Below are 26104 nucleotides of genomic sequence, written 5' to 3'. Positions count from 1 at the left end.
AATACAAGGGATGCAAGCTACAAATACAAGGGGAAATAGAGGCAGTAATATTAATAGGACAGAAAAGATCTCTTCCTTTAGATTTTCTTGATATCCAAAGAATGAATATTGATTTATACTTTAGGTAGTTGGGGAATTCCTTTAATGATTGTTTTAAAGAATAAAGTTTCCTCTTGAGGTTTTGGATTTAATCAAGAAGAACCTGCATAAACATCTTGTTTCTGTTATGTTCTGTTCAATCACCTGAAAGCATCTTTTCCTCATTTACTTCTAATTTAAAAAATGGATTTTCAAGCCAAGATTAGACCTTGTATACTAAGAATTGGCATATTAAAAAGGGTGCATTTGAAGGGGGAAAAATCATTTTATTGGTATAAACAGCTTTATTTTAAGATGGCCGTATCCTCAGAAAAAAGATTACTGCTACACAGTGAAGATCCTTGCTTACTCTACTTAGTATAAGGAGTCCATTTGTACTTTGTATCCCTTTGAAATTCTTCTACATCCTAGACATTGCCATTTGTATTTAAACATGTCTTTGATCACGTGATCCTGAGTGTACTATTTTTACACTGACTTCTTATATAACCTTTTTATAGCTGCTGCATGGAAGATAGGAAATCTCAGTAACATTTTGAGTACCAGCAAAGATTCTGAACTAATATAGTCAACCTCATGTCTAGACTTATACACGAGAAAAGATAAATGATACAACTTCAGTTTTACTTATGGAAACCTAGGCTTATTAGAGAAACTTTTAGATCATTAATCTGTGGCTAATTTATAATCACTTTGATCCTATGATCTAGTTCAGAAAGCTAAATCATTATGGAAGAGTGTTGTCAATTTAGATGTTATGATAATTCATGCTGTTACTCTACTTAGTTTGGAAAACGACTAGTGGGGAATATGTCTAGACTTCCTTTCCCCATCCCCACACCCCACTCCCATATAAAGATCCCATATCCTAAAGCACTTTAAAGCTTATTTTGGTTAAACTAGCTAGCCCTCCTAGCAATTAGCACTAATAGCCACATATCACTGGCTAATTTTACTATTGTAAGTTAAAATAAATATTCCCTTGAACACTATAATCTTCTCAGTAGAGCATATTTTCAGACGTTGATTTTTGTTTTGCATTATAGTATATAGGAGATGAATGGAGCCAGTGCCCTCACAGATCCTCTTAGTGACCATTGGTATTCATTTGTAAGGTAGCAATTGGAATATATTTGTGGCCATGAAATAGTTTTTACTTTCTTGGAAAAACTCAATCTAAATTTTCTATCAAATTTTGGATATTTTCTGTACCCAAAAACCAAACGCCCTTTCATTATAAATTTCTGATTTAAAAAAATAATTATTCTTTCCATTCTTCTATCTAAGTGGGGCTTATGGGCCACTCAATGAAAATTGGATGCTAGGTTATATAACCCATCTGACTTTCAAGACACAACACTGCATACTTTTTTTTTTTTTTCTCAATTTTAATTTCTCCCATCAGATGTCTTTGCTAGGCTCAGAATCAAGAAGAGGGTTGGTATTTAGGAGAAAACATTTCTTGATCCTTTCCCCTGACTGACTGAGTTCTCTAATGACCCAAGATAGAAATGCTTTTTGAGGTTGTAATTTGCAAAATAAGATATCAAAGATAACTATTCTTAAATTTTCTGAAGCTTTGATTTTGAAGATTCTTAGAAATCACTGGTGTCAATGTCAGAAAGCAGTTGAAATTGTGTTTCTTCTAAAAATGGAAACAGACCAAAAAAGGAAACATAGCTGTTTGCTTACCAGATTTATTTTGAAAGTGTGTGCCTTAAAAGTAGACCGCCCTTGGGAAGCCCGTGCAAGAGACAATGCTGTATGGGTGAGTGCCATGTCCTCAGCCTAGCCCTCCAGCTGCTGTTGCTTCTTTTTATGTGTCCCTGGTGCTGTCCGTGGAGCATTGTCCACTTTTGATTTGGAAATGAGAGCACTAGATCACCTAGATCAGTGGTTCTCAAGCCTACTTTGGCTATAATTTTTTGTTAAATGGGATCATATATGGACAAATAGTCATCTTGCATATTGTGAGGGGTAAAAGACAACTAAGTGTGTTAATGTTATTTAGTAGTTCCTTTCACTTAAAAAGAGCAGCTGTTGTCTGTTTCGTTACTTTTACTCTTGTGTGTAGAAGGTCAGTTACAAATACTGTGTTTCTCATATTTATAGGACCAAGTTAACCATTCTTTATTGGTGAAGTAGCTGACTATTCTTAATGTGTAATTTTGGGTGGATCTTGAGTGGGAAGACATGTCTTGTCATGTGGAAAGTCCTCAATAAATATTTATTGAGAACATACACACACACATACACACACACACACACAGAGCTTCTATTGTGCCAGAGAATTAAAATACTCCTCTTTTGACACATTTCTTTCAGATAATTTATTATATATCCAGAAGGCCCCTGTGATAACATGCAAATAATTTAGCCAGAGACCAATATTGACACACTATCATCAAAATTTGGATTATTTATCCAGTAAGCAGTCACCTTGGGGCAAAGAGTCTCTAAATATTGGAGGACTTAGAAAAGCAAAAGGGACTTCCAGTCATAATGGAGGCATAGGTAGACATGCTTCACCTCCTCACACACTACAGGAAGATTCACAACTAACCTCAAAATAAAAAACACCCAGAACCGCCAGAAAATCAAACTGTGTGGAAGTCTGACAACCAAGGGTTTAAAGAACCCGCATTCTTCCAGAAGGGTAGGAGGGGTAGAGGCAGCAAACTGGGGCAGAAAGGATGCAGTGTGATGTGGAGAGGCAGTGGCAGCAGAACGAGTGATTCCCACATTCATGTGTGGTACAAAAATTGGGAGGGATACCTTGGGAGCAAGCAATCCCAGCCCCAGACCAGACTGTGAAGCCCAGGGTTCCAGGTCCACGAAGATTAAGCCTCACAACTTCTGGCTACAAAAACCAGTAGGGTTTAGGGCAGTGGAAGAAACTACCAGTTTCTGAGCAGAGTGCGTTTAAAGGGACCGAATGGTCCTAGAACCTACACAAACCTGCCCACTCTGGGAATCATCACCAGAGCAGCACCTAGAAGGGTTCCAGCTGCAGACAGGAAGTGGGTGAAGTGATTAGAAATGGGGTGAGTGCCTGGTGAGCCTCCAGAGCCCAGGCAGCAGCATTATCCCCTCTCCGACCATTCTACCACACACAAAACCACCAAGCGGTGAAGTGGGTTGCCCCGCCCTAGTGAATACCTATGGCTCCACCCCTTACAACTTAACTGGTGCACTATCAGGGAGTCAAAGCAGCTCTACCTAATACACAGAAACAAACACAGGGAGGCTGCAAAGTTGGGGAGACAATGAAATATGGCCCAAATGAAAGAACAGAACAAAACCCCAGAAAAGAACTAAGTGAAATGGAGATAGCCAACTTCTCAGATGCCAAGTTCAAAACACTGGTGATAAGGAGCTCAGAGAACTCACTAAATACAGCAAAAACATAAGAGAAGAAATAAAGGCTACACTAAGTGAAATAAGGAAAAATCCATAGGGAACCAACAGCGAAAGGAAGGAACCTGAGATTCAAATCAATGATTTGGAACATAAGGAAGAAATAAACATTCAACCAAAACAGAATGAAGAAACAAGAACTTTCAAAAATGAGGAGAGTTTAAGAAGACTCTGGTACAACTCCAAAAGTACCAACATCTGAATCATAGGGATGCCAGAAGGAGAAGAGGAAGAGCAAGAAATTGAAAAAAATGATGAAAGAAAACTTCCCTGATTTGGTGAAGGAAATAGACATAGAATTCCAGGAAGCACAGAGAGTCCCATACAAGTTGGACCCAAAGAGAACCATACCAAGACATATCTTAATTAAAATGTCAAAGGTATTTTAAAGATAAAGAGAGAATCTTAAAAGCAGCAAGAGAAAAGCAGAGTTACCTACAAAGGAGTTCCTATAGGACTATCAGCTAATTTATTTAAAAAAAAAAAAAAACTTTGCAGGCAAGAAGGGACTTGCAAGAAGTATTCAAAGTGATAAAAAACAAAGACCTACAAGCAAGATTACTCTATCCAACAAAGCAATGATTTAGAGTAGAAGGGCAGAGAAAGTTCTTGCCAGACAAGATAAGTCTAAAGGAATTCATCATCACCAAACCATTATTACATGCAATGTTAAGAGGACTTATCTAAGACAAAGAAGATCAAAACTATGAACATTAAAATGACAACAAACTCACAACTAAATCTAAAAAACAAACTAAGCAAACAACTAGAACAGGAACAGAATAATAGACATGGAGATCATTCAAAGGGTTTTCAGCTGGGAGGGGGAAAGAGGAGAATGGGGGAAATGGTACAGGGATTAAACATAATTGGTAGGTACAAAATAGACAGGGGCTGTTAAGAAGAGTATAAGAAATGGAGAAGCCAAAGAACTTATATGCACAACCCATGGACATGAACTAAGGGAGGGGAGGGGGAATTGCTGGAGGGAAGAGCATACTGGGCAGAGAGGGGCAAAGAGGGAAATATTGGGAAAACTGTAATGGTATAATCAATAAAATATACTTTTTTAAAAAGGCAGAACAGGAAGCACCACTTTGTCTTTCCCTTCCTGACTTTTGACTTTGCTTGAAAGATTGTTATTCATACACACAAGTATTTATTCAATAACTATTGTAAGTATAAGGAAAGAGCACTATTTTAAATGTGGCAAAGGATATAAAGATTAATGAGATATAAATCCTGCCTTCAAGAAGTTTACAATTGACCAACAGAGGTAAGGAAAATATTTAAATGCCTATAACATAAGATGGAGGGCAGTAGGTGCCATAAGAAAAATATAAACAAGGTACAAATTACTTTAATGGGGAATATTTTTCCAGGCTGGTAGATATTCACATTATAATTTCCGATTTAAACAGGGAAAGAGAACTACCTATCTCTATAGAGAACCATCAGTTGGCTTACTCTCCTCCTACTTTAAATTTTTTTTTAACTACTTACATGTCTTTTCTTCCTGCTCAGCTATAATGTTCTTCATGGCAGGGTATATCTTATTCTGTGTATCCCAAGTCCCTAACTGTTTCTGGTTCGTAAAATGCACTGGATAAATATCAGTATATGTTGATTCGGTGTGTATCACTGATAATCAAATTTGCTTCCTAATAAAAAAAATTCAGTTAGAATGCATATTCAACAAATTGTGCACAATTAAAAAGTACAGCTTTCTCATCAGAAACACCATTTTGAAAGGACATCTTTTATAAGATTATACTCAACTTGCACCATAAAGAAAGCCTATCTCAAAAAAGATCAAATCTGAGATCTATAAATCTAAATAAAAAGTAGAAGCATTGTATCATTCTCCCAATTACAGTGGTTGTGACAGTATGTTTTTATGATGTTTGAATGACAAGACCAGGACTTCAGTGAAAGTGAGTTATAAATAAATGTATATTTCAATTCCAAGTGAATGATAAATCATATGTAATCCTTTTTTATATATTCACTGAAATTCTGAGTAGAAAATATTGGTCATATTTAGCACATAAATAAATTTTTGAGGCTTTCAAACATTGAATTTTTTTTAATTTAGAAGTTTATGATTGTCCATGGGAAGAAATATCATAATTGTAACCATCTTTATATATATATTTTTCCTTGAATACTTACAATAATGTCATTTGTTTTAGAATGAAAACTCTTTGAGGTAGTACCTTTAAGTCAATTCAGCAAACGTGTAGGAAGCAGCTGCTGGGGTTGGGGTAAGAGTACTATATTTTTAAAAATTACAGTAATTAGGAACTAACAGATTACTAAGAGAAACATACAATCATTAGAGAGTGATTAAAGTGACGGAAGTCTGTCTCACATATCAAAAGTCTGGAAGCAGGCAGTTGAAGACTTGTCAGGAGCTCAGCATTGTCATCAGAAGCTCAGGTTCTTCTTCGCGTGTTTCCATAACTACTGAGTGGGCTTTCACCCTCATGACTGAAAATTGCTATAGCACCTTCAGTATTTAGCTGTGTTCCAAGCAGAAAGAAGGGAGGAGGACAAAACCTTTCTCTTCCTAGAGTCTTATATCTTTATCTTTTTATTTGTAATGGGAAGCCTGCCCCAGGGACTTCTTCCTACATCTCACTGACCAGAACTATATCATATGGACATGGACACTCTTAGGTGCCGGTGGCTAATGAAGAGTGGAGTTGTAGATAGAAGTTAGCATAGCCAAGCAACAGTGTTTGCAGTTACTCCTTTTCTGTTTACCCTTTGGACCTCAAACCCTTAAGGTTCCAAAGAAAAGATCAAGTTATTTATGAATAAGGATATAATGTTTTAAGAAGTCTCTTTTTTTATCATTAAATGATTTTTTTAATTCAACAAATATTTATTTTTTTTTATTGCCTAGTATGTGCCAGTTACTCTTCTAGGTATTGGAGATAACAACACTGAACAAAAATATTAAAAGTTGCTGCTCTTGTGGAGCCTACATTATACTAAGAAGAAGAAAGCTATAAACACACAAATAAAAATATATATTATATAAGTGTATATAAATGTAAATATTATCAATATCCGTATCTAGATATATGCACATGTACACATATATCCATAAAGAAAAGTAAAGTAGGATATGGAGAATAGAGGGTGATGGTAGGTAATAGTCTATACAGGAAGTTTAACAAAGACCCCTGATGAAGTGATATATTTTAGTAAACACCTGAAAGAAATGAAGGATAGATGGAACCATAATATCAAGGAAGAAAGGTCCAAGTAGAGAAAACAGCAAGTACAAAGACCCTGATGAGAGATGTATTTGGCATGCTCAAGGACAAATAAGGAACTATATAGAAAGAGTACAGTGAACAAAGGGGAAAATAATAGATGAGAACAGTGGGAGCCATGATATGTTCGGCTTTGTAAGCCATAGCAAAGCTTTCACTCTTAGTGAAATAGAAAGCCATTGGAGAGAGTAAATAGAGAGGAGCAAAATCTAACTTACGATTTAAAGGGATTCCTATAATTATTGTAGGAAAGATAAATTTTAGTGGATAAGAATAGAAGCAGGAAGACCAGTTAGGAGGCTATTCAGTTTCCCAAGAAATGAGTGATAGTTCCAACTATTGTCAGTAGTGGAGATGGTGAGTAATGATGAGATTCTAGAAGTATTTCAAAGGTAGTTTAAATATGTTTCTGACAAGAGGAGAAAAATCAAGAGTGTCTCCAAGGTTTTAGACCAATAACTGGAAACGTTGAGTTGCCATTTACTGAGATGGGAATTTCAAGAGAATAAGACACTGTATTGGTAGGATAGGATGGTAGGGAATTAAAGAGTCTGATCTGGACAGGTTAGGTTTGAGTTGCATGTTATAGATCCAAGTGTTTGTTGGATGATTTATAAGTTTGGAGATATGTATTCTTACCCATTGGCTATTTGCATGGCATACAAATCGATAGTTGTGGGCAGAGGTTGGGACTTAAGATACAAAATTAGGAGTTTAGTGAATAGGTGATATTAATTCCATGGGACTAGATGACATTATGTAGAGAGTAGCTAAGTAATAGTCTGTTTTATGACTTTTTTTCAGAAGAAAGAAATTTTTCTGTGAAATTTTAAATAAGATCAACTTTGGGTATTGCATTTCATTAACTAGCTCATTAAATGTTCAAAGTTTAGTATAGTAGTTAAGGACATGGACTCTGAAGCCAAGCTACCTAGGTTTGAATTGTGGCTCTTCTTTTCCCAGCTCTGTGATTTAGACCAAAACATATAATCTCTCTAAACCTCTCTTTCCTCATCTGTGAAAAAGGATAATAATGATCCTTCTTATAAGGTTTTGTGAAGATTGTGTTATTAGAACAGTGCCATGACATATAGTAACACTCAAAAAAGATCAGGCAATATCATCATTAAAGTTCACCAAGTTTTGACATATAATGTGAAATATCACTGACTTGATTTATTATTCTACCACAGCAGGCTATATTTTAGAAGTAAGAGAAAATTTCTCACCTTGTAATCTTCATTTGCAGATACAAGAAATTGAGAGTTGTTGATATTTATGTGTCAACTCTACTTTTTAATCAGTGTTTAAGCATCATATTCTTAGTTAATTATCTTCCTGTTTAGGTCACAGTGCTGTTGATATCACCAAGGTGGCTAGAAGACACCGCATGTCTCCTTTTCCTCTAACATCTATGGACAAAGCCTTCATCACAGTCCTGGAGATGACTCCGGTGCTTGGGACAGAAATCATCAACTATCGAGGTACAATCATATTTGCCCATTGCCTTTTCATTTTTTCCTCAAGCCAGATTCATAGGCCATTAAAATCAGGTTGAGGGTTTTCAGTTTTTAATCAAACCCCCTTTTCTTTAAAATTCAGCATGAAAGTTGTATTTACAGAAGTCTGAATAAAATATAGCTTCTTAATTATTTTTGTTATGCAGATAAAAACAACACAAAAGGATTGATTTTACATTAGAAAAGACTTTATTCATAGATCATAAAGTACTCTAACTTCAGTGAACATTAAAGAGTATACAAACACCCTAATTTTTATGCAAGAAAATTCAGACCCAGAACAGCAGAAAAGGAATCAGACTAAGGCTCAAGACTTACATTCTTCTTTTTGCTACATGATAATGCTCTTCTTCCAGTATGAAAATATAAAAATGAATGATAGATAACAAAACAAATTATGTTAAAAATTAAAAGGTCTAAAACTAGTGAAATTTTAAGTGTCAAATTCTAGCCCTTTATTACCTGCTGCTACTTAGACAAAAATCTTTATATAGTTCACACTAAACTTGTATTTTTTAAATATGTATATCAGTAGGCTTAAACTTTTTTTGCTTTGTATTACTCCTCATTAAAGGAAACAAAGATTAGAAAGTCACTAGAGTGGGAAATTGGTCGAGAATTAACTATATGATTTCAAAATCACTTTTAACAAAATGAGGTTTTTCTATTATTAAATGCAAGATATATATTTTTATATCACTCAACACCAAAATGTATTTAGAAAATATGAATGTAAACTTAAGTTGAAAAGAAATATAAATAATATTTGACCTATTAAGAAACATACATTAACCATTCCAGTCCTCTTGTAATTTCAGAGGGGATTTTCTCTAACATCAGTCCTTAGAAAAATCTCAGTGTATGCCAAGTCACTTTTAAACAGAAATTTGTGTCCTTTTAAAGAAAAATAAAAGAATTGAAAGTGCCTATTTCTGTATTTCCTCTAAAAAAAACAAAAAGTTGTCAGATGGGTTCTCTTTTCCCTTCATGTGTTTCCCCTTCATTTGTTCATCAAATCAGTTGTCACTTATAAGTTAGCAAACTCTTCATGGGTGGTTAAATTTCTTGTCAAGTGTTTCCACTCATGATGATGAAAAATAATAGTGAGGTTTGCATTCAACCTTTGAGTCTGATCAAACTCAATTTTTAATGCAAGTGTGTTATAATTAAACCTCCTAGGCACTTTAGGTAGGTGTCTTTAAAACATCATATATAAAAATACAACTCATTTTGTTCAAAAAATATTTATTAAATGTCTACTAAATGTTAGGTACTACGTTAGATACTATGGATAGACAAAGAGGAATAAAACAACACTTCTGCCCCATAGATCTCACTGTATAGTGCAGGAGAGAAATAGGTAAAAAATGTGTTCTCTGTCTCCTTTATAGGCTTTTGTAGGCTTGACTTCCTTTGTCTATCCCTTGAATATAAACTTTCTATAACATTTTTGGTTTTGGTCCTTTTCACATCTTGCACATGCACTTCAAACAATCTTATGCATGCCTGTTATTTCAAATACCACCTCATAAATGATTTTTAAATCTGTATCACTGCCCAGACCTTGCCTGACTTCTGGACTCATACACCAAACGTATACATGCTGCTAGTAAATTTAACATGACCAAAACTAAACTTATTTTCTTTACCTTTTCAATACTTGCTACTTCTATGTCCTCTTGAATCCATCCCTTGTTTTCCATTACCAAAGCTGTCATTTTGGTTAAGGTCTTTACTATTAACTTCTGGGATTATTGTTCTTCAAAGCAAGTGCCTAAATGTGTATGTATGTATAAAGTATTGTTTGTTCATTTGTTTTCATTTGTTTTGGCTGTAGATGAAGTTTTTTATTATCTCTGGTCTGTCTTGTAGCATTTCTACTATTTTCAGCTCCTATCTGCAAGCAAGGCCTTTAAGGAGCAAGCACTCCACTGATTGTAAATACCTTCCTTTGGTTTCTTGTGAGAGGCATACCTAGCATAACAATGGATGATAATATTTGTAAGACTACTTATGATTCATCTTCTTTGCTTGTAAACTGTGTTGCATGAATAAATTACAACTTCACATTTGGTACAATGCTAGCGACCGTAAAGCAGATTGAAATGTTCTGGCATTATTTCCTGTAATTCCTAGTCTCTTTCAGTTAACATGGGAAAAACTGTGAGCTTTCAGTAGAAAGGATTCTGCTCTTAGCAGCATTATTTTAGACTACAAGCTATAAGGCCTTCTTATTTAAGATTAAATGATCAGAGGCTTAAGCATCTCTGACATTGTATTCTTAGTTTTTCCAAAAGACTTAAGTAATTCTGGTCAAGAAACTTTTAGGCTTTGCTATTAGAACTCATTCCGAAGGAGTGAAGTACAGTATCTTTTTTACAACATTGACCACAGCAGAGGCATTTCTCCTGTCTCTGACTTAAAGTGAGATAACTGCCTGAAGATAGGAGATTATCTTAAGCAGAAATTGCTGCCTTCTAGAAGAAATTAGAAGCTCCCGATTTCAAACTGTAGAAGGTTCTCACCAAAATGGTTCACAGGTCATGCTAGGAATTCATTAATTGCTCACGAGGATTCAGGAACTGTCAGAGAATAATGAAAAATGAAATAAGGTATACTGGAAGGAGCTTTACCATCAAACATACTCTTTACCTTGCTTTATTTTTCACTTGCTGAGAGACCTTAGTTGGTCAGCTACATAACCTTTCGGAGTATTAAATCTCTTATACATAAATATAGAAATAATGTCTATGCAATAAGGTCATTGTGAGATGCTATTAAAGGAAATAATAAGTCATCTAGTTTGCACTAAGCTGCCATATTTAGAATTTAGTAAATGATTCTCTTCCCTTCTCCACGTGGGATTCTGAGAACATAGTCCTGAGATAAGCACCTATAAATTACAGAGTCAAACCTAGAATTCCTTGCCTCAGCTCCATTTGTTAATCCACATGAACAATCTCTGGATCTCTATGCATTTTGTTGTAGCAAAATTTACGTGTTAACCACATAGGTCATCTAAATAGCAGTTTTCACTGGTTTTCTGGTTGAGCTTTACAAAATTGAGACAGAGTATTTGGGTAGTTAATGAAATATTTCAAGTGAAAGCATATATTTTTATTATCCAAATTACTGCCTCCGATTTCTACCTCAAGTATAGTGAGGTCTTCACCTGGGATGATCCTACTTACTTACAAACTCCTCCTGGTATATTAGTCTGTGCTGGCATTTGCTGTAAATTTTTCCATGAATGTGACTGCTTGAACTAATTCATAATTTTCTTTAGGTAGTCTCATCTCTTCAGACTCTTTCGTCCATAATCTTCATTGCACTTCTAAAATGTGCACATTCGTTATATCCTTTTATTTATATCATTTTATTTATAGCATAGCCTTTTATTTATATCATTTCATTTCTACTTCTTCCTGCTTTCCCCAAATATGAACATTTTATTAAATCCCTCTCTACATTCATAGGATGTTTGTGTGTGTGTATGTGTATCACAACATCTAGGCAATTGTACTATTGTTAACGTCCAATGATTGGGATTATATTAACAACCTGTTCTCTGTATATGTGCTTTCAGGTGCTTTTTTCCCCCAATGTTGTGATTATCACATGTGTGCTATTATCACAGTACTCACCAAGCCCCTTTGTGTGGGGGCTTCATTTTTATAGTTATATAATTGAATAGAATTAACTCACTCACATAGGAATCAGGCCTGTAATGTCCTGATTATCCCAGGTTACAACCAGGTAGACTAATCTTCCTATTTCATACTTCCTTCTATACATACCATTATATATTTTCATATATATATTCTCTATATATAAAAATAAAACATAATACAAATGTATCTCACCTGAAAAATTTTAATAGAAAATAATCTATATTTAATTAAAAAGTAAGGAGGAAGTAATTTTTCAATATGATTTCTTTAAGTCAGTTTATACAACCTCTATTCAGTATATCTGAGGTTAAAACGAAGTATAATTTTTAAATATGATTCTTAGTTATTCTTAGTTTTTTATTCATTTGGGATACTTTTTCACAATTTAAATATACATCTTACTTGGCATAGTTTATTTGGCAATCTTTTTATTCAGTATATATTTTGAGATACCATCATCTATATTAACAGTATCAGGTTAGGATTCAGAATATAAGCAATGGAAAAAATGTTTCAGTTAAAATGGAACAAAAATAGAAAATTTCTACAAAGGAATAGCATCAGAATACCTGACCCCTGCAATGACTGAAATCTCAAAGATCTCAGATTTTAAGAAATTCCTGTTTATTCTTAATTATATTAGTAGAATTATGAAAATTTATGTAAATATACAAGATTTTCCAAGCTTTGGGAAGAAAACTAGTACAAATGAAAAGAGACAAATTTCAGTGGCAGTAAAGGATTTGCCAGTACCACCAGCAAGAGAATTGCCAAGAATGAAAACAGCAATAGCTTTTTTATTTTTTTTTTTCCTAGTTTGAATCGATTAACTTTCCTATTGGAGCTACTAGTGCTGCAGTAGTTACCTTTTTGACTGTTTTCTTAAGTAAAGACTTTGCAACACCTGGCAGGCTGTTAGTTTACCCCATAGCATGTGCCAGGGAAATCGAAATCTTCCTTTAACTGTGGGAAAAGTGTATGATGGAAATCAGAGACACAATGATTCTGCCATAATCAGCAATAATCTTTGTAATGTGTTTGAATGTGTATAAGAATGGAATAGATTTGCAATAATTTTTAAAACTTTAACTCCGTTTTTCAAAAACAGAATGTATCTAAATAGTTAAAAATCTTATTTTCTCTTTTCTTAAACTCATTTTCTGCAGAATCCTAATGTCCTTGGTTAACTTGCTAAAAAAAAAAAATCAGCTATTAACATCTTGTCTTACCATTTGCAAATAACGTTGAATGATTCTCTGATACTATCGCGATCTTGAAACTATAATGCTTTACTAATTTCCTTCCTTTGACTAAAGCAATTTCAAAGTAAGTTATCAGTGTTACTTCTAAGTCAATTTTACAATTGGTACATTTAATATTTATTTCTTTTTGCATCTCATCTAGGAGCTTTATTTCCTCATTTTTCTTTTTTTTTTCTTTTTATAAAATACTTCTTACATATTACTTTTTCTTTTTTAATTGTCATTGTAATATTCTAATATAAGACAATAACTGTTGACAAAGTTAGCGATTATTTTTAGGATACTAGGATATGTGATTTATGCTAAACAAAGTAAGCCAGTCAGAGAAAGACAAGTACCATATGATTTCACTCATATATGGAACCTAATGAACCTAAACTGACCTAAGGAGCAAAACAGAGACAGACTCATAGATAGAGAGCAGGCTGACAGCTAGGAAGGCGGTGGCAGGCAAGGGTTGGGAGGGGTGAAGGGATAGAGCAAACATAAAAAAGAACTCATGGACACCAACAACAGTGTAGTGATTATTGGGGGGAGGGGGGAGGGTGTGGACAGGAGTATGAGGGGATAAATGGTGATAAAAAATACAGTAAAGAACATAATAAAATAATGGAAATTATAGTAAGAAAAACATCTTTTCCTGTGGAGCATATTGTAGTTTATAGAACAGTGATGGAGAAATTACCAATAAAGAAGAGTTTAAATTATTCAAACTATAGGAAGAGCATTTTGTTTGTTTCTACCAAATCCCAGCCAACAAATCCACCCCTTGGACCTAAGTGCTACCCATTTATCAGTGATACCGTCTTCATGTCATCTTGGTGACAAAGTTTCCATCATTAAGTACCACAAGGAGTGAACATTTATTCTCATCCGAAACATTTTCTGTGACCTCAAAAACATTTTGGGTATTTTTTTTAAACTAATATTCCCCCCCCGGAAATGTATCTTTCACTTTAATTAAATGCTTTTCCCCTTATTATTTTTAAAGCTTAATAATTTATATATAGAAATGAATATATAACACAGATATGTTATAGTACTCAGAAATAAAATTTATATCATGAAATCACAACACAACCTAGGAACTCGGAACAACCTAGGAATTCATTACCAATTCCATTGCATCTTTTTGTATCGCTAAATCATGACTTAATCATTTCTGTTAACCATAACATTTATCCGAATTCTATAACCTTACACAAAGATTATTTTTATTTTATGATGTAAGAACTGTAATGCTTGCCCTTGCTCATTACGTTGGCAGGTAACGAGTATCCCTAGATTGAAAAATGCAAATGCATAACTCAATAACACTTTGAACAAGCTATGTGTTTTAAAAGCACAGGGATTTTTTTCCAAATATTTTATTGTATTTTTTCCATTACCATTTTGTCCCTGTATACCCCCTTCCCTCCTATAATCATAGGGATTTTATTGTATTGTTCCATAAACATGACTTCTGCACTAACTAGAGATTAATTAATTTACTTGTTTTCACCAAAACAATATTCACCCCTAAATCATTTACTCTTTCTCGGTTTACACAAATATAAAAGTTGTAGTATGAGATAAGCTTGGCACCTTCTGGGTAGCATGACCTTACATGAAGCCTATATTATGTAAGTGAGATTTGTAATGTACCAATATTGTAGAGTCTTTCGAATTCACCATCAAAATGTAGGGAATAAATTATATTGGGATAGACTTGAGGTCACTCGCAATATTCCATGTTTAGTGTCTGTTAAATAATCATGAAGCTTTCTGCTAAAAGTTTCATGATAAAACTTTTTTTGTTAATGTTGTAATGACCCAAATCTGTACATGCTTCACCTTCCTCTTAATCCTTAGACTTAGCTAATATTGTTCCTACTACTGGTCATTTGGCGAGAATAAGTATATGTCTCAAGTCTGCCTTCTCAACTATTTTTGTGAGTACAGTGGGTAGCTGTTAAGTCAAAAAAGATCTTTTAGCAGCCTCTCACACAGATTAGATGTAATGGTGGGTTTTAAATGTTGTAGTAACATAAGTAAACTTTTGAGAGTTTTATAATCAATAGAAAACTGGCTTATCCATGTTTTATATTAGCAAGTCTTGGATAGTTATCTTTCCTTTCAACCTTCTGTTATCTACCACAATTTTCCTGCATTCCTGAGATATATAACTGATAGTATCTTAGCCAAAGTGAGGACAACAAGGAATCAATTTCCTGGACCACTGAACTCAGACTTTTCCCTTGACTTCCTCCAAAGCCTTCTGAAAAATAACTACACAGAGAACTTTACAACTGTCAAAGCATTTTGATAAATGACTTTGAGAAATTAACATGCTTTTCCTTCTTACATCCAAAAGTCACTCAGTTCTCCTAATATCTTCATTTAGACAGCAAGAAGAGACTATTGTGTAGGCCAGAATAAATGCCCAACCAACCAAATTAAATATTTACTTTTACCATTTAGAGAATACATTTGGATTTAATGCTCACAAATCATACTCAACTTTATAAATAGCTCTCTGTCTTGATTTTCATTGTATGTGTGTCCATTGTCAGCCATTTGAATTTGTAAATACTCTTTCTGAAGATATTTTTAGGCCAGTCATCTCAGTGTAAGAAGTCTAGCACTCTAAAGAGTAGGGAATGCATAAATGACTGTTATCTGTGGGATGCGGACTTGAATTTGAGTTTCCTGCTGACAACATAAAAAGGCTACCACCTTTTGAACAGGCAAACTGCCACTGTCTTCTTAAGTACAGGTGAACATACCACACAAAACAGTGTAAATCATCAGCCAGTCTTTTCCAATCCTTCCTATTTATCAGCCTCTTCAGAGCACTTAATTGTATGTATGGCCCAGGGTCCCCAGTGATACATAGCCTTTAAAATTTCTGACCTCCACAGAATCTAGAGATATACATATTTGTGTATCATCTTCATCAAATTGAACATATTCTTTATCATACAGAACTTAGAGAATACAGGGTGAGGGGAAGAGTAGAACACAATGGACATTATCGCCTCAGACTCTGAAGTGAGACCACAGCTTCTTGACACACAGCCTAACTTTCTACAACTGAAAGGCTCATTTCTAACTGTTACGAGCACAAATTCCTGCCACCAACTATTCCTAAGAAAAGCATATTAGTTATATTAATTATATATTGGTGAAACCATCTTTTGCTTATTATAAATATAATTCTCAGTGGAGTGGAGCACCTAAGAAAAAGGAATTTTGCTCATGTTTTCATGAAATTATGTATTTTAGTAAAACTTTTGGCTCCCACAGATTCAGTTGCTCACTGTTGTTTCTCTACTAAATGCGTAACCTAAAACAATGATAATATCTAGTTGAGAAGTTATTGCTGCCTGGGACCCATTCAAATATGAAGAAGGCTGAGGCTCCCTCAAATCACAGGCCCCAAGTTTTTTCATCACTAATACTTGGGCTCCACCTATGGGCAAGCAAAAGGGATGCTTTAACATCTATGTATCTGTATGTATACAAGAGACATTGTCCCATGTGATGAAGTAACTTTCACCACTGCTACATACTTTTTTGAGTTCCCAAATGGATCATCTGGTCAGGTGTTGAATGAACTCTAATACTGACAGCTTGGAAGAGCTATCCATTGTTTAGTTCTTAACCCTACTGAGAGATATGGATATACAGTAGGTGCTTGTGTATCTGACATTTATTCTTTCAGTACTCTAGTATCTGCTGCAACTGGGAGTCTTTACCATTTTTTAACCAATTGTATATTTCTCTATAAATCCTGTCCCTTGCCTTAGGCTTTTAGACCAAAACTTGAGATAAATAAATACATGTTTTTCTCTTTGAAGAGATTTAAACTCTGCTAGTAAGTTAACTTGAATGCAACTCCAAAAGCAAAAATAATCCAGTAGAGATGTGATTTATCTTATAGCTACCTTATATTTAGCACAAGTCGAAAATAGAAAACTGGCCAATTATATACACATATTAAGGGAAAGTGGTGGGGGATAGGCATAGACAAATGTATTTGAAAAAATAAATTAAAATAAATTTTTTTTAAAAAACACAAATAGAAAAATAAATAAGTAAATTATTAATAGCCTAAATATGAAGCAGTTGTTTTTATTTCCAGATGAAATGTTTTATTTTCCTTTCCATGATATTTAAACAAGGTCTATGAAAACCTGATGGTATATGTGTGCTATAAGTATGATTTTTCTTGATTTGTCTAAATATAGTTATATGTTAAAATGAGAGGAATATTCTTTTATTTAAAACTCATTCTTGCCCTTTAAAAAATAACAGCTTCATGGAGATATAATTCATATACTATACAAGTCACCCACTCAAAGTATACCTCCAATGTTTTAGTATATTCACAGATATGTACAACCAACAGCATAGTCAATTTTAGAACATTTTTATTACCTCAAAAAGAACCCCCATCCCCTTTAGGTATCATCCCCCTCCTATTCCCTCATATCCCTATTTATCTCTGAGTAACCAATGGTCAATTTTCTGTCTCTATAAATTTATTCTGGACATTTCATATAATGGGATCATATGTGATCTTTTGTGACTGACTTTTTCTACTTAGCCTTTTTTGTAGAGTCACTAATTTTTTTTAGGTTAATAAAGCCAAATCAAGGTTTATTCATGTTGTACTATGTATCAATACCTCATTTCTTTTTTATTGTAGTAAAAAACATAAAATTTATTATCTTAATCATTTTTAATTGTACAGTTCAGGGGCATTAAGTATATTCACATTGTTCTACCACCCCCATCAATCTCCAAAACTTTTTCATCTCCTCAACTGAAACTCTATACTTATTAAATGATATCTTCCTATTATCCCCTTTCCTCAGCCACTGGCAACCATCAATGCACTTTCTAACTAATTGATTTTTAATATTCTAATTATCTCATGTAAGTGAATCATACAGTTTGTGTCCTTTTGTGAGTAGCTTATTTCACTTAACATTATGTCACCAAGTTTCATTCATGTTATACCATATGTCAGAATTACCTTCCTTTTGAAGACTGAATAATATGAGGTCTATCCAAAAAAGTCCAGCCATTGTTAATATAATGAGAACTGTTTGTACAACACGGATATAACCTGGCAGCCAAGAAGAATGGACTGGAATTCTCATGTGTGAACAATAATTTCACTGTACTAGTTGGTGGGCGTGTTTAGATGCCATTGAGTGAGGATGTGTACTGTGTGACCATTGCATTCAAAATGACTAAGGGAGTAGAGCAATGAATCTGCATCGAATTTTGCATTAAGCTTGAACATTCCTCCATGGAAACCATTTCAATGATTCAGAAGGCCCCAGCTATGGGCAACTGGTGATTAGCTTCATCATGACTTGTCCACTCAAGTATCATGTCTCATGCAGAGTTTTTCGGTGAAACATCAAATCACCCAGGTGACTCAGCCCCCGTGCAGCCCAGACTTGGCACCCTACAACTTCTGGCTTTTCCCAAAACTAAAATCTCCTTTGAAAGGGAGGAGATTGCAGATTGTTGATGAGGTACAGGAAAATACAACGGGGCAGCTAATGGCTATTGGGAGAACCTGAGAGGTCCCAAGGTGTCTACTTTGAAGGGAACTGAGGCATCACTGTCCTATGGACAGTATTTCTTATATCTTGTGTATTCTTCAATAAATGTCTCTATTCTTTTTTTTAAATATATGTTCTTGATTATGCTACTATAGTTGTCCCAATTTTTCCCCCTTTGCCCTCCTCCACCCATTCCCCCCATTCCCTCCAGTAATCCACCCTAGTTGATGTCTATGGATCATGCATATAGGTTCTTTGGCTTCTCCATTTCCTATACTGTACTTAACATCCCCCTGTCTATTTTGTACCTACCAATTTGTACTTCTTAATCCCGTGCCTTTTCCCCCATTTTCCCCCTTACCTCTCCCAGCTGACAACCCTCCAAAATATCTCAATATTTATGATTCTGATCCTGTTATGCTTGTTTGCTTAGTTTGTTTTTTAGATTCAGTTGTTAATAGTTGTGAATTTATTGCCATTTTAATGTTCATAGTTTTGATGTTCTTTTTCTTCAATAAGTCCCTTTAATATTTCATATAATAATGTCTTGGTGATGAAGACTTCCTTTAACTTTACCTTGTCTGGTAAACACTTTATCTACCTTTCAATTCTAAATGATAGCTTTGCTGGAAAGAGTAATCTAGGTTGTAGGTTCTTGCTTTTCATCTTTTTGAATACTTCTTGCAAGTCCCTTCTTGCCTGCAAAGTTTCTTTTGATAAATCAGCTGATAGTCCTACAGAAACTCCTTTGTAGGTAACTCCCTGCTTTTCTCTTGATGCTCTTATAATTCCCTCTTTATCTTTAACTTTTGGCACTTTAATTAAGATGTGTCTTGATCTGGTTCTCTTTGGGTCCAACTTGTTTGGGACTCTCTATGCTTCCTGGACTTGTATGTCTATTTTCTTCACCAAATTAGAGAATTTTTTCTTTCATTATTTTTTCAAATAAAATTTCAATTTCTTGCTCTTCCTTTTCTCCTTCTGGCATCCTTATGATTCAAATATTGGTATGTTTGCCCTGAGCTCCAGCAGGGGAAGGAGCAGAGTGGGCTGGAGATACCTGAGGTGAGACTGGGGACAGAGGCTTTGGGGAGAGAACTGAGGGAATAGCCAGTGGGATCCTGGTGCTGACTCATCCCACATGCGGCAGCAGCTATATTACTCAGGCAGATCATTCCCCTGAGTGGCAGCAGCATGAGAGGAAACAATAGCCCCACCCCTAGGAGGGATTCTTCCATGGCCCTGTTGTGCTTAAGCCTGTATGCTATGTATAGAGTAGGAGCCACAGATAGTAGATCCCTGGCTAAGGAGAGTGGACTAGAGACACTTGAAGAGAGACTGGAGATGGGGGCTTTTGGATGGAGAACTGAGAGAGTAGCCAGCAGGATCCCGGTGCTGAGTCATCCCCCATACAGCATCAGCCATCTTGCCCAGGCAGACCACTCCCCTAAGCAGCAACAGCATGAGAGCAAACAATAGCCTTGTTCCCAGGAGGGACTCTTCCTCCACCCTGTGGTGCCTAAACCTGGCTGCTGAGTGCAGGGGGACTAGATTAACAATAGAACGAGACAGCCACAGACAGTAGATTCCTGGAAGTCTCAAACAGACTGCCTCAGGTCAGACGGGTCAACATCTGATATCACCAGAGGCAGATCCAGAAAGAGAAAACAGTAAGAGCCAACATAAAAGGCATCCAAAGAGCAGAAAGTTCAGGAGATCAAGAGAATGCACCACTGAATCTCACACATCTCCTACCAGAGTTCATACAACCAAGTCAGGAAGTCAAGACAGATCAATTTAAGAAGCAGAAGTAAAAAAAGAAGAGTCTCACAAATAATGGGAAGACAAAGAAACATCCCCCCATTGAAGGAAAAGGAGGAATCCCCAAAAAAGAGAACTAAATGAAATAGAGGCAAGTAAACTATCAGACATTGAGTTCAAAACAACAGTTTTAAGGAATCTCAATGAGCTCAGTGAGCTCAGAGAGAGTTACCAAAAACTGCAGGGACACTATGGGGAACTTACTACAAACTATATCAGCATTAAAAAGCACATAGAAACTATCAACAAGAGGCACGAGGAAATGAAGAATACAATTTCTGAATTGAAGAAAACAGTATAAGGAATCAAAAGCAGGCTAGATGAAGCAGAGGACTGAATCAGAGAGATGGAGGATAAGGGAGAAAAAACTCCCAAAAAAGAGGAATAAAAGGAAAAAAGACTTAAAAAGAATGTAGAGGTGTTTAGGGAAATGCAGGAAAACCTGAAATGTAATAATATTTGGATAATAGGGATACCAGAAGGAGAAGAGAAGCAAGGGATAGAAAACCTGTTTGAAAAAGTAATGATGGAAAACTTACCCGATTTGAAGAGAGAAAAAGTCACGCAAGTCTAGGAAGCACAGAGGGTGCCACTTAAGAGGAATCTAGTGAGGACCACTCCAAAACACATCATTATTAAAATGGCAAATATCAAAGACAAAGAGAGAATCTTAAAGGCAGCAAGGGAAAAACAGGTAGTAAACATACAAGGAAGACCCGGTACAGCTAGCAGCTGACTTCTCAACAGAAACAGTACAGGCCAGAAGGGAATGGCAAGAAATATCCCAAGAAATGAAAAGCAAAGGCTTGCAACCAAGACTACTCTACCCAAAGAGGTTTCAATTAAAATGGAAGGTGAAATAAGTTTCCCAGAAAAAAGAAGGCTAAAAGAATATTCCTTCACCAAACCAGCACTCCAAGATATGCTAAAGGGTCTGCTTTAAAAAGATGAGGGAAAAAAGTGAGAAAGAGAGGACACAGGTACAAAGGGAAAAAATTAATAAGTACCTGTCAATAATAACTTTAAATGTAAATGGATTAAATGCTCCAATCAAAAGACAAAGGGTAGCTGAATGGATTAGAAAACATGACCCACACATATGCTGCCTGTAAGAGACCCACCTTAGAACAAAGTACCTACAGAGACTGAAAGTAAAGGGATGGAAAAAAATATTCCAAGCATATGGACAGGGAAAAAAAAGCCAGGTAGCAATACTTATAAGAGACAAAATACATTTCAGAAAAAGGCCATAAAAAGAGATTCAGAAGGACACTTCATAACACTCAAAGGCAGAATCCATCAAGAAGACATAAACATTGTAAACCTATATGCACCCAACATAGGAGCACCCAAATATATAAGGAAATTCTTGGAGGACTTCAAGAAAGATATAGGCAGCCACACACTGATAGTAGGAGATTTTAACACCCCACTGTCAACAATGGATAGATCTTCCAAACAATATATCAATAAGGATATCATGGAACCGAATGATCCATTACGTCAAATGGACTTAACTGATATTTATAGAACCTTTGATCCCAAAGAAGCAAAATACACATCTTTTCAAATGCACATGGAACATTTTCAAAGATAGACCGCATGATAGGACACAAAACAAGCCTCAACAAATTCAAGAAAATTGAAATCATAACAAGCATTTTTTCAGACCACAAGGGTTTGAAACTAGAATCCAATCTCAAGGAAAAAACTCAAAAACATTCAAACTTGTGGAGGCTGACTGGCATGCTGTTAAACAATGAATGGTCAATAACGAGATCAAAGAAGAAATCAAAACATTTCTGGAAACAAATGAAAATGAACACACAACAGTTCAAACCCTATGTGACACAGCAAAGGCAGTCCTGAAAGGGCAGTTCATAGCAATACAGGCATACCTAAAAATTATAGAAACATTCAAAATAAACAACCTAACCCTACATTTTCAAGAGGTGGAGGACCAACAACAAAGCCCAGAGCATGTAGAAGGAAGGAAATACCAAATCAGAGGAGAATTGAATGACATAGAGACTAAAAGAACAAAGGATCAATAAATCCAGGAGCTGATTCTTTGAATAGATAAACAAAGTTGACAAGCCTTTAAGCAAACTTATTAAGAAAAAAGGGAGAGGACCCAAATAAATAATATCAGAAATGAAAGAGGAGAAATTACAGCTGATACCACAAAGGATTGAAATACAATCCTTTACGAAGAAATACAAAGGATTGAGAGAAATTACCATGAACAAGGATATACCAAGACATTTGAAAACCTGAGTGAAATGGACTAATTTCTGGGGAAATATAACCTTCCAGCACTGAATGAAGAAGGAGAAAGCCTGAACAGACCGGTAGCAGCTGGTGAAATTGAAGCAGTAATCAAAAAACTCCCGGCACACAAAAGCCCTGGACTGGATGGTTTCACAGGAAAATTTTACAAAACATTTAAGGAAGAGCTAACCCCTGTCCTTCTCAGACTATTCCAGAAAGTTCAAGAAGAAGGAAGACTCCCAAACTCTTTTTATGAGACCAGCATCATCCTAATCCCAAAACCAGATAAAGACACAACCAAGAATGAAAACTACAAACCAATATCACTGATGAACATAGATGCTAAAATCCTCAACAAAATATTGACAAACCACATCCAGCAATCCATTAAAAAGGTCATCCACCACGATCAAGTGAGATGCATCCCAGGGATACAAGGATGGTTCAATATTTGCAAATCAGTAAATGTAATACATCACATAAACAAAAGGAAAGACAGAAATCACATGATCAATAGATGCGAAAAGATCCATTTATGATAAAAACGCTCAGCAAAGTGGGAGCAAAGGGGGCATACCTCAACATAATAAAGGTCATATACGAAAAACCTACAGCCCACATCATACTCAACGGGCAAAAACTAAAAGCTTTCTTACTAAGGCTGGGAAGAAGACAAGATTGTCCACTTTCACCACTTTCATTCAACATAGTATTGGAAGACCTAGCCACAGCAATCAGACAAGAAAAAGAAATAAAAGACATCCAATTAGAAAGGAGAAAGTAAAACTGTCATTGTTTGAAGATGACATGTTGGTGTACATAGAACACCCTATAGACTCCACTAAAAAACTACTCGACCTAATAAGTGAATTTTGCAAAACAGTGGACTACAGAGTCAATATTCAGAAATCAAAGTTCATTTTTGTACACTAACAATGAAAATTTGGAATCAGAAATTAGGGGGAAATCCCATTTGCTATGGCAACAATAAAAATAAAGTACCTAGGAATAAACTTAACCAAGGAGGTAAAAGACCTGTACTCAGAAAACTACATAACACTGAAGAAAGAAATTAAGGAAGACACAAATAAATGGAAGCATATATCATGTTCATAGATTGGAAGAATTAATGTCATCAAAATATCCATATTACCCAAAGGAATTTATAGATTCAACGCAATCCCTATTAAAATACCAATGACATGCTTCACGCATAAAACATTTTAAAAATTTATATGGAACCATAAATGACCTTGAATAGCTGTAGCACTTTTGAGAAAGAGGAACAAAATAGGAGGGATCACAATACCTGACATCAAACACTACTACAAGGCAACTCTAATCAAAACAGTCTGGTACTGGCATAAGAACAGACACATAGATCAATGGAACAGAATAGGAGAGCCCAGAATTAAACCCATGTCTCTATGGTCAATTTATATTCGACAAAGGAGGCAGAAGCTTAAAAAGGAGTAAAAATAGCCTCTTCAACAAATGGTGTTGGGCGAGCTGGACAGCTGCGTGCAAAAAATTGAAATTCAACCAACAACATATACCATACACAAAAATAAACTCAAGATGGATAAAAGACTTAATTATAAGTTGGAACAGCATAGAAGTCCTAGAGGAGAACATAAGCAGGAAACTCAGATATTGCATGCAGCAATATTTTCACCCATATAGCCCTTAAAGCAAGGGACATAAGGGAAAGAATAAACAAATGGAACTTCTGCACGGCTAAAGAATACATCAGCAAAATGAAAAGGGAACGAACCATATGGGAAAATATATTTTCCAATGATACCTCAGGACAAGGGTTTGATCTCCAAAATATAAAAAGAACTCACATGACTCCACTCCAGGAAGACAAACAATCCAATTAAAAAAATGGGCAAAGGACCTGAACAGACACTTCTCCAAGCAGGACATACACAGGGCCCAGAGACATATGAAAAGATGCTGCACATCACTAGCCATCAGAGAAATGCAAATTAAAACCACAATAGTCAGGATGGTCATCATAAATGAACAAACAAGAAATGCTGATGGGGCTGTGGAGAAAAAGGAACCCTAGTGCACTGTTGATGGGAATGCAAACTGGTGCAGTCACTGTGGAAAACTGTTTGGAATTTCCTCAAAAAGCTAACAATGGAACTGGTTCTGACCCAGCAATTCCACTGCTGGGATTATACACTAAGAATCCCAAAACACCAATTCAGAAGAACCTAGGCACCCCAATGTTCATAGCAGCACAATATACTATAGCCAAGTGCTGGAAGCAACCTAAGTGCCCATCAATAAATGAGTGGATCAAAAAACTATGGCACATTTACACAATGGAATACTATGCAGCAGGAAGAATGAAGGAACTCCTGCCCTTCGCAACAGCAAGGATGGGACTGGAGAGCATTATGCTAAGCAAAATAAGACAGGGGGTGAAAGACAAATAACATATGATCTCACCTATAAGTGGAACCTAATCAACAAAACAAACGAGCAAGAAAAATATAACAAGCAACATTGAAAGAAAAAACAAATCAACAGTAATGAGAGGGGAGGAGGATGAGGTATAATGGAGAAAGAAAGGGAATGGTCAGTCAAGAAACATGTATACAGGACCCATGGACAAAGCCAAAGTGGGGAAGGATTGAGGATGGGAGGTGGTGGTGGGTGGGGCAGGGGGAAGTGGTGGCAGGAAAATGGAGACAAATATATTTGAACAATTAAAAAATATATATATTGGTACGTTTGGAGATGTCCAAGAGGCTCCTTAATCTAACCTCATTTTTTTAAATTCTTTTTTCCTCTTGCTGTTCTGATTGAATGCTTTTTTCTTCCTTATGATCCAAATTGTTGATTCGATTTTCAGCTTCATCCCTCCCCCCATGGCTGGTTTCCATATTGATTTTTCTTGATTTCACTTAATGTAACCTTCATTTCTGCCTGAGTGTGTGTGTGTGTGTGTGTGTGTGTGTGTGTGTGCATGCTGTTGCTGTACTCAATGAGTTCTTTGAGCATTCTGATAATCAATATTTTGAACTCTACATCTGATTGTTTGGTTATCTCCATTTCATTTAGTTTTTTCTGGAATTTTGTTCTGTTCTTTCATTTGGGCCATATATCTTTGTCTCCTTAACTTGGCAGCCTCCCTGTGTTTGTTTCTCTCTATTAGATAGAGCTCCTTTTTACTCCCCATCT

The 26104-nt window shown here is 35.6% G+C and overlaps 1 protein-coding gene across 6 annotated transcripts in view; it reads left to right on the top strand.

Moving 5' to 3' along the window:
- GPHN (gephyrin) overlaps positions 1-26104 on the top strand; it is a 439737-nt gene that overhangs the window by 332655 nt on the left and 80978 nt on the right. For all 6 annotated transcript variants that reach the window (XM_054567416.1, XM_054567420.1, XM_054567421.1 and 3 more), the window contains one exon: positions 8147-8284. In XM_054567416.1, coding sequence (XP_054423391.1) covers positions 8147-8284 — 138 coding nt within the window. The remainder of the gene's footprint in view (positions 1-8146; positions 8285-26104) is intronic.

The sequence above is a fragment of the Pteronotus mesoamericanus genome, unplaced genomic scaffold, assembly GCF_021234165.1.
Source record: "Pteronotus mesoamericanus isolate MK-2021 breed Mesoamerican mustached bat unplaced genomic scaffold, CSHL_Meso_final contig_182, whole genome shotgun sequence".
Classification (NCBI taxonomy): Eukaryota; Metazoa; Chordata; class Mammalia; order Chiroptera; family Mormoopidae; genus Pteronotus; species Pteronotus mesoamericanus.
The sequence above is the reverse complement of the archived record's forward strand: the minus strand, read 5'-3'. Positions and strand labels throughout refer to the sequence as shown.